This window comes from Poecilia reticulata, chromosome 15 (genome assembly GCF_904066995.2).
Source record: "Poecilia reticulata chromosome 15, P_reticulata-male-v2, whole genome shotgun sequence".
Taxonomy (NCBI): Eukaryota; Metazoa; Chordata; class Actinopteri; order Cyprinodontiformes; family Poeciliidae; genus Poecilia; species Poecilia reticulata.
Genome location: NC_088844.1, coordinates 13,657,581 through 13,671,831, shown reverse-complemented (window position 1 = coordinate 13,671,831; position 14,251 = coordinate 13,657,581). Strand labels below are relative to the sequence as shown.

General features: G+C 39.5%; 1 protein-coding gene across 1 annotated transcript in view; it reads right to left on the bottom strand.

Annotated features, from left to right (window-relative positions):
* The window catches only part of LOC103476778 (VPS10 domain-containing receptor SorCS1-like), a 61,745-nt gene extending 47,910 nt beyond the window's left edge, over nt 1–13,835 (bottom strand). Inside the window, exon 1 of the mRNA XM_008429350.3 lies at nt 13,075–13,835. Within this exon, the coding sequence (XP_008427572.1) occupies nt 13,075–13,707 (633 nt within the window). The 5' untranslated portion in view covers nt 13,708–13,835. The remainder of the gene's footprint in view (nt 1–13,074) is intronic.
* Between the last annotated feature and the right edge of the window lie 416 nt (nt 13,836–14,251).

Below are 14,251 nucleotides of genomic sequence, written 5' to 3'. Positions count from 1 at the left end.
AGCTCAGCATGACCTGCAAACCATTAGATTGTTATTTGAAATCACCAGATGAAGGATCTTCTTTTAATGATTAGAAAAAAGACCTGGTAGCAGAGAGGCACACTCTGTTTCCTACATATTTTCGCCAACCTCTCCCTTTGAATTCCAACAAAGGTGTCATGTACTGCCGCACTCATTAGACTACAACAGCACAAACATGTCTCCAAACTGGATTACCAGACATCCAAGAGAAAGCGAATTGATTTCTCCGCTCTAATCCTTTGTAAATCTCAACCCTTGCAGCTAAATGGACGGGGATAAATTTGATCATTACGTCTAAACAAATGGAGGCCTAATGGGTGACTTTCAGGGCTTAGAGTGAGAGGATTACTGGTGTGAAATGAAGCTGTTAAACGGGATATAGGTGCCCAGACAACGCAAAGCAAACTCTTTTTGCTGAAGAAAGAAACAATTGACACGAGAGCACTCACTGAAATGCATTCCCACTCTCAGCGGCCCGCTGATCCAGCCTCATCAGCTGTTGGAATTAAGTTGCCTCATCAATAAGACTGTCATCACATTTAGCAACAGCAATTAAACAGATGGATGATTCCATAATAGCAATTGTTGCAGGAGTTAGTGATTGGAATATCAATAATAATGGTAATAAAAAAAATTGACGTAGCTTTGATGAATCCAAGCTCGCAAATGCAACAGTGCGGTGGAAAAAAAAAGATTGGTATTAAAATAATTTTAGGAAGCTGTATCTGTCAACATCAACTGAATGTGTTGAGCTAATGAACCGTTTCATGCTCTCTTAGATTACAAATACAAATCTGAGCGTATTTTGAAAGGATGTCATATGGCATACCAACATGAATAACGGCATGATTGTGAAGTGAAGGAAAGATTTATGGTTTTAAATGTAAAAAAAAAGAAAAATATGACCTTATTTCATTTCTACATACTAAAATATTTACCCATTTCGTCTTTGCAAAATAGACAGCATCCAGCTCAGATCGAGAGTATACCTTCACTTTTACCCCATGGTATGTTGGTATGTTCTCAAGTGAATGTAGGTCTGTATTTTCACAGAATTATTCTTAAGCATGAATTCACATAGATCAAATGTGAGGCAAACAATTTAATTGTGCTTGTGCTCTGTAGTCTTGAGTATTTTGTAGTCTTGTACATTTTCTTTCACAATTGGCCTGCATTTACCTGTAATCATCTTTCCATCAACTCAGACAAGCTTCCCTGTCCCAGCTGAAGCATGATGCTGCCAACACTGTGTTTTAATGTATAGCACACTCATATCTATAGCAAAAAGGTGCATTTTGGCATCATTGACCAGGGCATTGTCTTTCATGGGTCTTGTTATGCCCCTTTTCTGACATTAAGAAACTTGAAATGCCTGCAGGATCCTTACTATAATCAAGCAGGACCTGTGTTGATGCAACAGATGTACTGACATCTTATGCATGTTAATGAAGATGAGAGAGAAAATGGGAAAAACCCAAGTGGCCAAAACATACTACAAGCCCAATGTGAATAAAGGGAAAATGTTTAAAATGCATTTATATTATACAGCAATTCCAATAGGAACAATGTTAACCAAAAGTGCCAAATTGAATTTCCATGTAACTTAAACATATTTTAAATATGTTCTACTTTCTCTATAGAGTGCCTCTGAGTGTTATTTTGACCACTTTTATAGCTATTTTCTTTTCTTTTTTTTCTACAGGAGCATTTTTCATAAAGCAAAAAGCCTCATTTGTAAGAGATCTTCTTATGGCATTTTTTTCCCCCAACAATGGCCTTCAGCCACCTTCCTGTACAAGCTACATTTGAAGAGTGCACAGCTAATAGCTCTCTCGTTGACAGCCACTCCCACCTGAGCTGGAGATTTCTAAAATGTCTCAACGGTTATCATGAGCCTCTCTTGGCTGCTTTTCCTTGCTTGTCAGAGGACGCCAATGTTTTGGTAGGTTCGAATGGTATTTCCTTCTTTGAGTGATGGACTGAAGAGAGCTTGCTTATCACTGCTTATTACCCTAACCCTGCTTTAAACGACTCCACAACTTTGTCCTCTGGGTTCCTTGATGTTGTTTCGTCACTGATGTTTGCAAACAAACCACTGAAGCCTTCGTGGACATCTATATCGAAGTCAGAGTATAAATTAAAATCTTGATATCTATGTCAAGATTTTTATTTTATTAATTAAACTGGGTTTAATGAATGTGTTCATGAACCCTCAAATATAAAAAAAACATATTTCACTTTCAACATTTTTCAAACACCTTGTGTGGATCTGTCCTCATAGAAATCAAATAAAATACACAGACGCTTGAGGTGTGAACATTTTTACAAGACACGGTATGCGTTTCAAAAACATTAAGATTTCTCACACTCAATATTACTATTGCGACTAAAGGAACACCAAAATAATGAGGTGAAACAGACGATAGCAGTAGAACAGAAGATCCACCTCTACAAATTAAAACAACAACAACAAAAAAATACAATCAAGTGAGTTGAAATCCCCAATGTAAGTGGAATAGCCCCGGATGAAATTACCACAATAAACAGAATCACTTAACAGCTTTCACAACAGCAGAACCGTCTACTTCAGTTCCACTCTGTGTTGCCCTGTGAAATCTCCCAGCAGCCACCGGACCCAGTGGCACAGCAGCACGCTGCCGCCGCACTTCAATACCACCTGAGCAGGACCTAAAATGTGCAGAGGCTTTTGTCTGTCACATCAATTTATATCAGTTCATTAACAAAGGCAACATTTCCTCGTAGGCCAGCTGTTGTGCTAAAGTTGGCTTGTTTGAAGTCGGAGCGGTTGGCTCTACTGCGTGCGTCAGGTCACGGCAAACATGAATTATAAAAGAAGCATCACAATATCGCTTTGCACAATGTAAACTGCCTACGCCCTCATAAAGCTTGAATATTCACAGATGAGGGAGTTAATCACAGCAGAGAAAGGAAGCAGTTTCAGTAATAAAGTTCAACTGGAGTGTGACTTGTGGTGTAATTCTACCGATGTGTGAACAACTTAGCTGTACTTTCAGTGGGCTCACTTCAGACACTTTGTGTTACAGCTTTGGCTTTCAAGCTGAGCAGCAAGTGTCTGCATTTATTAGGCACCTCATGCTGAGACATGAGCACCGTGTCCAAGTAGAAGCTTGGTTGATAGAACCTCTGAAACGACTTCCATCTTCTTTAGGCTTATGCCCTCGCGTCGTTGACTCTCTCACCGTAATTGAAAGCCCGAGCCAGTTTGGCCGCTTGGACACAGCGGCCCGCTGAGCTTGAAAAGCCTCCGAGTGAACAGGGAAGGGCTCTGATCAATCCACGCAATTATTAGACAGCTATTGGTCTGGCACTTTTAATCCAAGCAGAAAGCTGTACCCGCTGGGCCACGAGCTCTGTGTTTTTTTTTGTGCTTTTTTTCCCCCAAAATCCTTTTAAATCTTCAGCACTCGATCTGTAATGTGGAAGTACTGAGGGAGATGGTGAAAGATTAGTCGTATGTTGACAAACCAAAAGCTTCTTGGACTACTTAATAAAGTGCAATTCCTCTGATGAAGTGAAACAGCAGATGGGATAAATATGCCACGGATGGATTTTTTTTTCCCACCCATATGTCCTATTAGGCTCACCAACTGTGTTTGAGGTTTGCCAATAATGCATCACTATATATCCGAAATCGAGAGCATGAATGACTGAAGCAAACTTATAGTTTTAAATGTGAGGTTTTCCTACATAGGCCAGATGGTGTAGCTCATTTCTATGAGAATTGCAGGTGGCGACTGTTATGTGAAAATGTTCTGAAGCCCGAAATGAGATGTAAACTAAGCAATGGCCAAAAAAAAAAAAAAAAAAAAAAGAATGCTAACAAATGCAATTAACTGGGAGAGAGTTTCATAGATAGAACACAGAGAAAACAACACTACAGCTGAAGGCAGGAAAAGAAAAAAAAAAACATCTCAACAAAACAAATCTCCTGACATATTATTTTAGGAGAGCGTCTCCAACAGCTAATTTCTTCCTTAGCAGCTGCTGCTGCAACCATTCTCAGGCTTTCTGTTTTATTCTGAAGCCGCTCACGAAACTACAGTGAGTCACAAAAGCAAACAGGCTGAGCACACAGCATAAGTCTGATTTAAGCTGCCACACACACAAAAAATTGAAACACAAAAGATGTGTCTATGACACACAAAGGAGGAAAAAGAAGAAGAGGTGAGATCTCATTATGCTCCCCGCAAGTTAGCGTTATGCTTCTCTGGAAAAACAATCTTCACCTGATTTGGATTCTGAATTTCTGCTCCATTGGGCCGCATTTGGCAAAGAAGAAAGGAAACTTGGGAGGCAAGCACAGCTTGGTTATATATAAATAAAAAAAACACACTCAGCAGGATCTGAAGGCATCAGAGAAGCTCGCCATGGGAAGGCTTGGTGACTTGACAGAGCTGAACTCAGACAGCCAGTGGTTTCTGTGCAGAGTTGAGTGTTAAGAGTCGGTGTTTGTCCGTGCCGGAAAGGAGCACCACGGACCCAAAACTTGTCAAAAAAAAAAAAAAAACTTTTCTTAGTGCGACTTCCCATCATTATGTTTTTCATGAATATATTTATTTGTGAGATGTTCACTCCCTGTAACAGTGCAACATCAAGCACACACCCCTCCCCCTCCCCACCCCGACCGCCTCACAAAACTGTCCATCCCGGCCTCCTGGGAGAGAGAAGAACCCGTGAAGGTTCATGCTGAAAGCGTTCGTCAGGCGGTTGTCTGAGCATGTCAGCGAGCTTTATGAAGGAAGCTACATGTGTCCAGGAGGACCAAGAAAGTGAATGGCAATGAGATGGTGAGGAATTAGAATGAAGGATAGTTTAGACTGTTTTTCCAACTCTAATACAGAATATATGTATATCAGGGTGAAATGCACATCAGCAGAAAACGCCTGCAGAAGTCCGCCTTTATTGTTACATTTAAACCTGTCCAACCACCTACATGGCTGTAAGAAACCGAGAAACATAGATAGGAAATCTTCCTGATAGTACTATTTGCTAGACATGATTCTACTAATACCTCTAGAAAGCAGCAGGTAACCGGAGGTTCAGAAAATACAAAATGCCGTCTTACTCTGATCATTGAGTGCAAAATATAGGTGACAGCAACATGCTTCATTGTGGTTCCTGTGACTGAGAGAAGAACACTGATTTTTTTTTCTTGCTTTCCGTTTCAGTGGGATGTTAAAAATGATATCAGAGGAAGTCCGGAAATATGAAGGCTATGTAAAAAGGGACATTTATGTCATGTTTGAAGCTAAGAGAGAGAGAAAGACAGAGCAAAACTCTAATAGGAAGATCGAATGGAGTGCAAAGACATCATTTCTTTTGTTATGCTAACCACATAAATTGTTAATACAAAATGTTAAATATACCTTTGTATATTTAACATACTAGATTGCAGTTAAATATACTCTAGTATATTTAACTGCAATCTGACACACATGGTGGGACGTGGTCTCTGCTCCTGATTGACTGCTTACAACAGGAAGGCCTCAAGAAGCCTTTATCAGTACTGTTCGCATGTCTTCCTATGTTATAGTTCTTGGAAACTGGAATGTGCTAAAATATGGAAAAACATATTTTTAAGCACCAGTGGAAACTACCGCCAATACTGGATTGAAAGTCTCATTACATATTCTTAAAAGGCTGCTATTAAATAAGAAGCTCATTGTTTAGTAGCATGGGTTACACAAGATTTATTTTATCATGACTTATACATTGAAGTACTGAAGGCTATCAGCTGTGAGGCAGGAGAAGCTTCAGCTGTGTGTTAACACAATGTCAGACAGGTAAGACATCAGTAGGAATCCTATTGTTAACTGCCCATCAATCTGGTTAGTTTGTGAGATCAATTTTAATTAGCAAGAAAAATTTAAATCGAACATAAACAATTAATGAAAGACTAAACATCATAAGGGTTTATATCAGAGAGAACCTGAAAGTGTCAGATAATATGTAAAAGTTAAAACATATGAGTAAAAAAAATCTCAACAGGTACGACTTCTTTTGAGGGTCACCAAGAGAAAACTTCTGGTCACGAAAAACAGCATGGCAAGCACAGCCATGACATATAAAGCTACATCTGAACAAAATTACCATTTGGACTGACCACAGCTGAGTTGTGCTGTAACACATACAAAAAAAACCAATCACCACAAACACCGCACAACAACCTTCATGCACAGTGGTCGGGGGCTGATAATTTGTGTTTGCTTTGCAGCCACACAACCTGGACGCCATGCAGTCATTAAGCAAGCCGAACTCTTCTGTACACCGAGGTACTGCAGGGTCTTATGTGAGTCTCCCTGTTTGACAGCTGAAAATCAGGCCAAACTGGGTCATTCGCCATGAGAATCCCCCCCAAACACAGCAGTAACTCAGCAACAGGATGCCTGAAGAAGAGAATAATCAGGGGGTTTGCAAAGGCCATGTCAAAATCCAGAATCAAACTTAAGTATACAAGAGAATGATAAAGAATCAAATGTTTTCAAACTCCTGGCAGATTTAGATGTGAACGTTGTATGCATCCCACCGGTTTGATTCAAAATGTACATGAGACTGGACTCCCTCAAAAGTAAGACAAATCAAGTAAAAGGAGCATCAATTTAGAAAACGAAACCCAACACACTCAATAAGATAAACAACTTACTGGAAGCAGAAATTTTATTTAAGGCTATTAATATGCACTAAAATATTTCAAGAGATAGGAACCCATTGAGTTCAAAAACTGGTTGAGTCCTAAACTAGAAAAAAAAAACTATTAATTTTTAAAGAGCATTGTTTGTCATGTGTTGACATGCATCTAAATAAACAGCTTCTCATCCTAAAAGCCCATTTCCTGATACACAATCTGTAGAATAGAAGATGACATCAGGAGAAGAGAAGGGAATTATGCAAACAATTGGATTTTCAGTATCTATGACTGACATGCAGGGACAACACAGTAGTAGTTTCATTTGTCAAAAAAGTTAAATTATAGCTTTTAGAGCTGAAGGTTATTCTGCAACCTATTGAAAAATAGGGATGTACTTAGTTTCTAACCTGCTGCTTCGTTGCTCCGTCCTTTGTTAAATGAATAATGGCACTGTTATTGTGTTGTTGTTTCTCTGCTGTTGTTTTTAATGTAGTTATTATTTAAATATTAAAGATCTGACATATTTGTAAGAATCTTGACAGTATAAACAAATCTGTCCTTACCTTAACACCTTCCGGTATTGTTCTTATTTAATTCGGACAGTAATATTATTCCAATAATTAAAACTGAACACTTCAGCGTTTCTCAGAGTCATTCTGGACTTCACAACCTATGTACAATGTGTGTGTGTGTGGGTGTGGGTGTGTGCGTGCGTGCGTGTGCGTGTGTGTGTGTGCGTGCGTGTGCGTGTGTGTGCGTGCGTGCGTGCGTGCGTGCGTGCGTGCGTGCGTGCGTGCGTGCGTGCGTGCGTGCGAACGTGTGTGTTTGTGCGTGTGTGTGTATGTGGCTTTATATATTGTATATTGAGTCATATATTTAAAGCAATTTATTTTCATTTTTATCTGATTAATTTTCATGAAGGTTTTATGACCTGTTTTGATTTTGGCATACGACTTATAAAAACCCAAAAATCTGTTTCTCAGGAAATTAGAGAAAACGTTCCCCAGATTTAACAATTCAGAGGAGCTGCGGTTATTATGGCAACCAGTAATTCTTTAACACCAGAGCAGAGCCAAAGACTGACCTCCTCCATGCACCACACTCCACAGCTGCGGCATTTGATCCAAAAGGAGACTCAATCAAATATTTAGTGCATATACTGTACAGTAGATGAACACATTTTTAGTACTCATGGTTTCTGTGCTAACATAATTTTTATTAGTCTTGTGTAATATTCAAACTTTCTGAGAAACTGAATTCTGTTAGCCTTGCAGTTCATCAAGGCTAACAGAAATAAAGGCTTGGGATACATCACTCTGTGTGTAATGAATCCAAGAAATATACAGTTATGTTATAATTCATCAAGATGCACCCGTCATACAATATCCAACTCCTGCTTTGTGTCAATCATTCTTGATTAGAAAAAAGGCAGACAGTTGCAAACAGGCATTTTATTTCACATTAAAATAAGCCCCAGATTATATAATCAACAAGTTGAAAATGTTTGGCTCGGAATCTAGTTATAAGATTTCAGCTCTTCTTTCTGTCACTCAACTTTCTCCTTACAAAGTTAGGTGACATTTAGATGAAATGTTGATCTTTTTTTGTAATATTCGACTAGAGTTTTCTTGGATGTTAGATAATTAATCGCAAAGTAATAACCCTGCAGAGTCTTATAAACTAAGGCTATCTTTGTGTGTATTTTTAACCTCTGTGAATCAGTAATATACTGTAAAGAACACGAAACTGTGTCTTTTCAAACATTTGAAAAGAAGCTTGTGTGTAAATAATTTGAAACTCATTGCTCTGATAATTTACTTTCCTCCCTTTTCTAGATATTATTTGTCAGGGAATTATTGGTCAGGCCTTGCTGGCTTATTGTTTTAGTATACGTTACTTATTCTGTCGTATTGAAATTCTCATTTACGAAATGATCATAACAGTTTGAAAGCCCTTCAGTTTCGCAATCCAATAGTAAAACCTTGCAAAACATAGCAGAGCTGCCACGTCCGGTACAAGCTCCAGCTCTGATTCATGTTCCTGTACATTAGATTTCAATACCAAGGTATCAGCCATTGTACTCGAACATTTCACTTTGAAGCAATTCATCAACAGGCTCTAATGATTTGATTAAAAAAAACAGAGTGCAAAAGAATTAGATGATTAGCGGATGTTTATTCTAAACAAAACGTCTTGAGTTGCATTCATGCTGCAGCAGCCTTGAGCGGCTGTCCTGTGGGGCGCGTGTGTATGGCAGATGCATAATTTCAATCAACTTGTGTTCATCAAAGATTCTCTGAACCTTTATGATCATCCAAGGGCAAGACATTCTATAAAGGCGCACATGTGAGGGTGTTTCGAATCCAAAGGTCTTTAGAGTGCAGCAGAGCTTGTTCGGATTCGTCCTCATTGTCCAACGTTTGTCACTTTTGAAGCTAAGGTCTGAAGTTTACTTTGAAATATCAAAATCTGCTAATTTCAAATGGTTCAACTTAAGTTATTGGCTAAATTTCATAGACGTGCGGCTCTATTTTGGAAGTAGTTTAAGCTAATTTAATTATTCCACAGTTGAATTTTCTCACATAATATAAAAGGTGCAGTTTTTTTTTTTTTTTTCAGCTGTTGTTGTTTTTCCTTTAGTTGAGAAACTAACATGGGGAATCAAAAGATCTAAATTGAATGTCGGTGTGAATGTGTTTGTCATTATATTTGCCCAGTGAGTCAATCAAACTGTCCTTGATCTTGCCCAGTGTGAGCTGGAGGGGAGGCATCAGCCGACCAAGACCTTCAAATCAGTCCCATTTTTATTTTAACCCTCCTTGAGAAAAATATGAGAAATACATAGATAAAAAAAAAACTCTATCTCTCAGTGAAAACAATATGCTCCTGTGCTTCCTGCATTCTTGAGTTGGAAGATTTTAAAGGCTTGAAAAGGGCTTCGTTTTCGTAGTGTGAGCAAAATGTATCATTTAACTATTGAATTTTTTTTTTTCAGAGTTTAAGTGCTGCTGTTTTTTTTTTTGTTTTTTTTTGCTGTTTTAAATCAATAAAGACTGATCTAATAAGGCGGAAATCAAACTTGGTGCTAATAGACAGTTTGACCTGATGACTTTCACCACTTTCCAAAAGATTAGCAGCAGCCCCTCTACTCAGAGGCCATGGTTCTGAACCGAACGAGGTGGACTGCTCCCTCCAGGTCTGGGATCAGTCTCTGCCTCAAGCAAAGGACTTCAAGTATCTTGACAACTTGCTGACAAGTTATAGAAGGGAAAGCATAACTCTCAAATTACTGGTTTGTATATGATTTGACCCTTTATATCTAAGGGTTGCGTTACATGAATCGTGACTGAAAAAGCTGAATATCCTGGATAAATGGTTGGATGATCTCCCTCTGAAGTGGACCCAAGGATAAAATGAGGGGAAGCTCAGAGTGGAGTCACTGCTTCTCTGCGTCAAAGTTGAGATAGTTTTGATATCTAGAAAGCCTCTTTTGGTGCTTCTCTTCAGAGTTTTACTATGGAAATCCCTTTAGGACAAGAGTCTGGAGCAGATTTAGAACTCACTACCGGGACTATTGGTACATCTTATTAAATTAGAACGTCATCAAATTTTTTATTTTAATCATTTAATTCAAAAAATGAGACTGTTACATTAAATATTCTAATTAGACAGCAAAGGGAAGCGCCCTAACACTTTCTGGTAGACTTGCTGATTTCCGGGCTTGGTAAAACGCAGTGGACAAAAATCAGCAGAACACTTGGCACTTAAATAAATCCCTGCTCATGGAGGCTTTGCACTGGACCCCAAAAAGCTCTGATTCTATGCCTCTCCTCTCTTTTTCAACACTGTCGGACCTGGATTATCAAATGCAATCAGAATTCACTTTCTTCTGAAGACACTTTGCCACTGGGTAACAGTACTGTCCTTTTTCTCTTTAGTCCAGATAGGAAGCTTTGGAAAGTGTGTCTAAAACAATTAGCACATTTCCTGGACTTGTCTGTGAATATAGTGGCTCTTGAACATTTGGTTCCAGCTGCAGTTCCTAACTTGTGTATCTCAACTACACTGTTGAATTGACTTTGCTGCACATTCTCCTTAAGCATGTGACTGTCCCTCATTTGTGCGCCCTTTTCTACCACACACTTTCTTTCCTCTCAACTCTTCATTACAAAGTTTTTTTTACTGATTAACTAAAATAAACGTTAATTTTGATGATGATTAAATTATTGAGATCTAACCCTACATGCTGATGGCACATAGGGTAATACAATGTAACCTTAAAAAGTTATTTCAGAAGCCGGAAATAAGGACATGGATCTGAGATAAACAGCTATGCTGATGATATACATGTGTGCATTACTTACTACTCCTGCATTCACTGCCTTAGATGATTTTATCTCTTCAAAACATCCATTGTCTTCTGCCTCTGACCTAATCTTAATATCTGTTTCCAGACAGCGATTTTGGATTTTAACATTACTTAACATAAATTAAATAACAGCCCCAAATGACTATCAACTATCTCAGATATGAAACCATCTAACTTAGCTCATTCTTTCATCCTTAGCCGATCAGGCAACACACTCACTGGTCTCATAGCAAACTCAGTTCAGTTGAGGGTTTACAAATAATTCAGATCATACCTCTTGACTAAAAAGCGTCCATGTAGCAAGCTGTGGTTTTAGTTAAATATGACGGAGCTCCAAATAGATGTTGACATTCCTTGCTTGCACATGAGGCTCTAAATGGAGACAGAGCATGTTACAAGAAATATTCCCTGTTGTTTTAAGTGCTTCCACACTGGCTCATCTTCTCCTCGCAGGGTTTGTTGAGCTTTAAGACCACAGAAGTCACCAAGTGGAAATTGCAAGCTGTGGTAGATACCAAAGGAAGGTAAACTTTGTAATATATATATATATATATTATTATTATTATTATTTTTTGTGTCCAACTTATAGTTTCAATTGAAATGTTTAGCACGTGACCGTTTTTGACTATGCTATTTGACAAAGCAAGAATAGCACCCCAAACCAGCCAGCAGAGTCCAGTGAGACAACTTCTTTGGACAAAACAAAATTGTACCCAAATAAGTTTTCCATAAATTAATAGGGAGTTCAAAAAACTTGGCCATAATTTGGGAGGGTGGCTAATGAAATAGGAATATGAGTCTTAGCTTTCAGTGATGCATCAGTAGATAAAGTATATATTTTAAAATTTACTTTTGATCTTTTTCTAAATTAAACAAAAGAACTTATTAGCCAAGGGCTAATAAGAATAGAACAATATTTTATAATTATCTTTATCTTAATAAATAGGTCATAATATAACAAGTTTCTTTCTTTTTTGTGTGTGGTTTTGTGTGGGACTCTGAGGTGTGGTGACTGCTGTGTGGGAAGCAGAAGGAAGGGTTTAAAGCAGGAGAGCATTCACGAAAAAGCCACCATTGTCCATTTTTATTCAAACTACTGAAAGTAGATCACATCTTAAAATTCTTTATTATTATCATTAATATTATGATGTTTTTGTTAGAGCTGCACAAAATATTAGGTCACAGCAGTGACTGAAATTGTGATGTCTCCAACATCTCAGTTACTTGTTTGCATGCTTTATAGCTTGGAGGCATTATTTCATATGCAGTTCTGTTAGGTGCTATGCATTCCAACTCTACATGCTAACGATGTCCAACTGTGAATGCTCATGGTCTTTTATGCTCTGACCTAATTTAGATTCAAGTTTGTGCAGGCCTATATATATATATATATATATATATATATATATATATATATATATATATATATATATATATATATATATAACTTTACATCTGATATATGTGTGTGTTGTGTGTTTTTTGTACAAGGTAGATGAAAATTTCAATTTGGGCCAAAAGAGATACTTTTATAATTACTTTCACACATAGATGTGTTAAGTATTTTAAATAATCATAGAACAAAAACAGAGGGAAACAGAATAAGCTTTGTCGAGAGGACTAGATGGAATCATTACTATCAAAAGACGCATCCCTCGTCTTTTGGAAATATAGTTTTTGAACTTATAAACAAGATCATTTGGGCAATCTTACAGATAACACATTTCTCTATATATTCCAACAACTACGCAGTAATAAGTTGTGTTCGTGAGTGATCTGTGTGCGAGACAGAGGAGATGGAAGACGGGCACAGGCACACATGGATATCAGCCACCAAACTCTGACATCTGTCAGCATTCTCAGTTTTTCACCTCTTTTCCCGTGACTACAGCGCAGGACAAAAGCTTCAAATTTAGCCACGCATACCACAGACGCGTGAGTGAGCGCTGACCACACTGCGTCAAAAGACAGCCGTGCGTAAAATGTGGAGCGCCACAAAGTATGGTGTACTTACGCTGCTGTTTTGTCCGGACCAGTGCACCATCGCCTGGTTGTGAGCCGTGTCCCCGGCGAGGGCAAACGTTGAACTTGTGAGCTCGAACTCCTCCTGGTCCGAAACCGAACCATCCTCCACACCCTCGCCCCGGAATCCAGACCAGGTCTCTGCGCTCCTTCGCACTCTCCAAGCGACCGCATCTGCGTCCCCGGTCGAGTTGAAGCTGTTATCTCTCTCTTCACTCGCGTTATTAGGAGAGGGGCCGGAGGCGCTCGGAGGAGGGTGGGAAAGTTTCTGATGGGCCCCGTCTCCCTGCGGACCACTTGTCTCATTCTCCCCCGGCCGCGGCTGTAGTTTGAATGAACTTTCTTCACTCGCGACTAATTCCGCAGCGCCGTCTTTCCCCTCTCCGCTGGCGCTGAACGACTCCTCAACAAATCCGACGAATTCTTCACCGGGAGCTGCGTCGGAACCCGCCTGGTCCGGGGCCGCTCTTTCCCGGGGTACCGCCACGACAAGCGGCTGCTGGCACTGGCGAATGCACCTTACCTCCGCCTTTGTTCCGCCCAGGATGGAAGTTAACGACAACAGACAAATCCACTCGGAGAAAAAAAGGATGAAAAAGCAGCAACCGAGACGCGTCTCCATCATGCATTAATTCCGACTTTAGAGTTTTGAGAATAATTTTGTTTTAATCAGGAGCGATTCTTTTTTTTTCCCCTCTCCCTTTCTCTCCCCCTCCTGTCATCACCTGGCAAAGAGGAGTCTGCGAACGCACTGTGGGGAGGTGCAGCAACGCGCGGACAAGGGTTCCCAAGTACTGATGCAAACGATGCATCAGAGGAGGAGCTGGAGGCTGAATCCTGCATGAGAGAGGCGCGGGGGCACACTCCCGCAATCCTCATCTTTGCCTGCTTTAAGAAATAAACTTGTTATCTTAATTAAGCTATATATCACCCCTGGGCCTGAGCTGTTTTTGATATGCACTGTGCTACATGTTACTACACTATATAGGTTATTTGATGGCATAAATTTAAAATTCCTTGAGAGGTTCTTCGATGATGATGATGAGGGAGGGGGGGGGCAAGTCTAGAATCATTAGTGGATCTCCATCTGCTCCCTCCTGTGCTGGAAAGTAAGGGGTGGGGGTGGGGGGGGGACGGGAAGGCTGCTGATACAATGAGACTTTGCATTT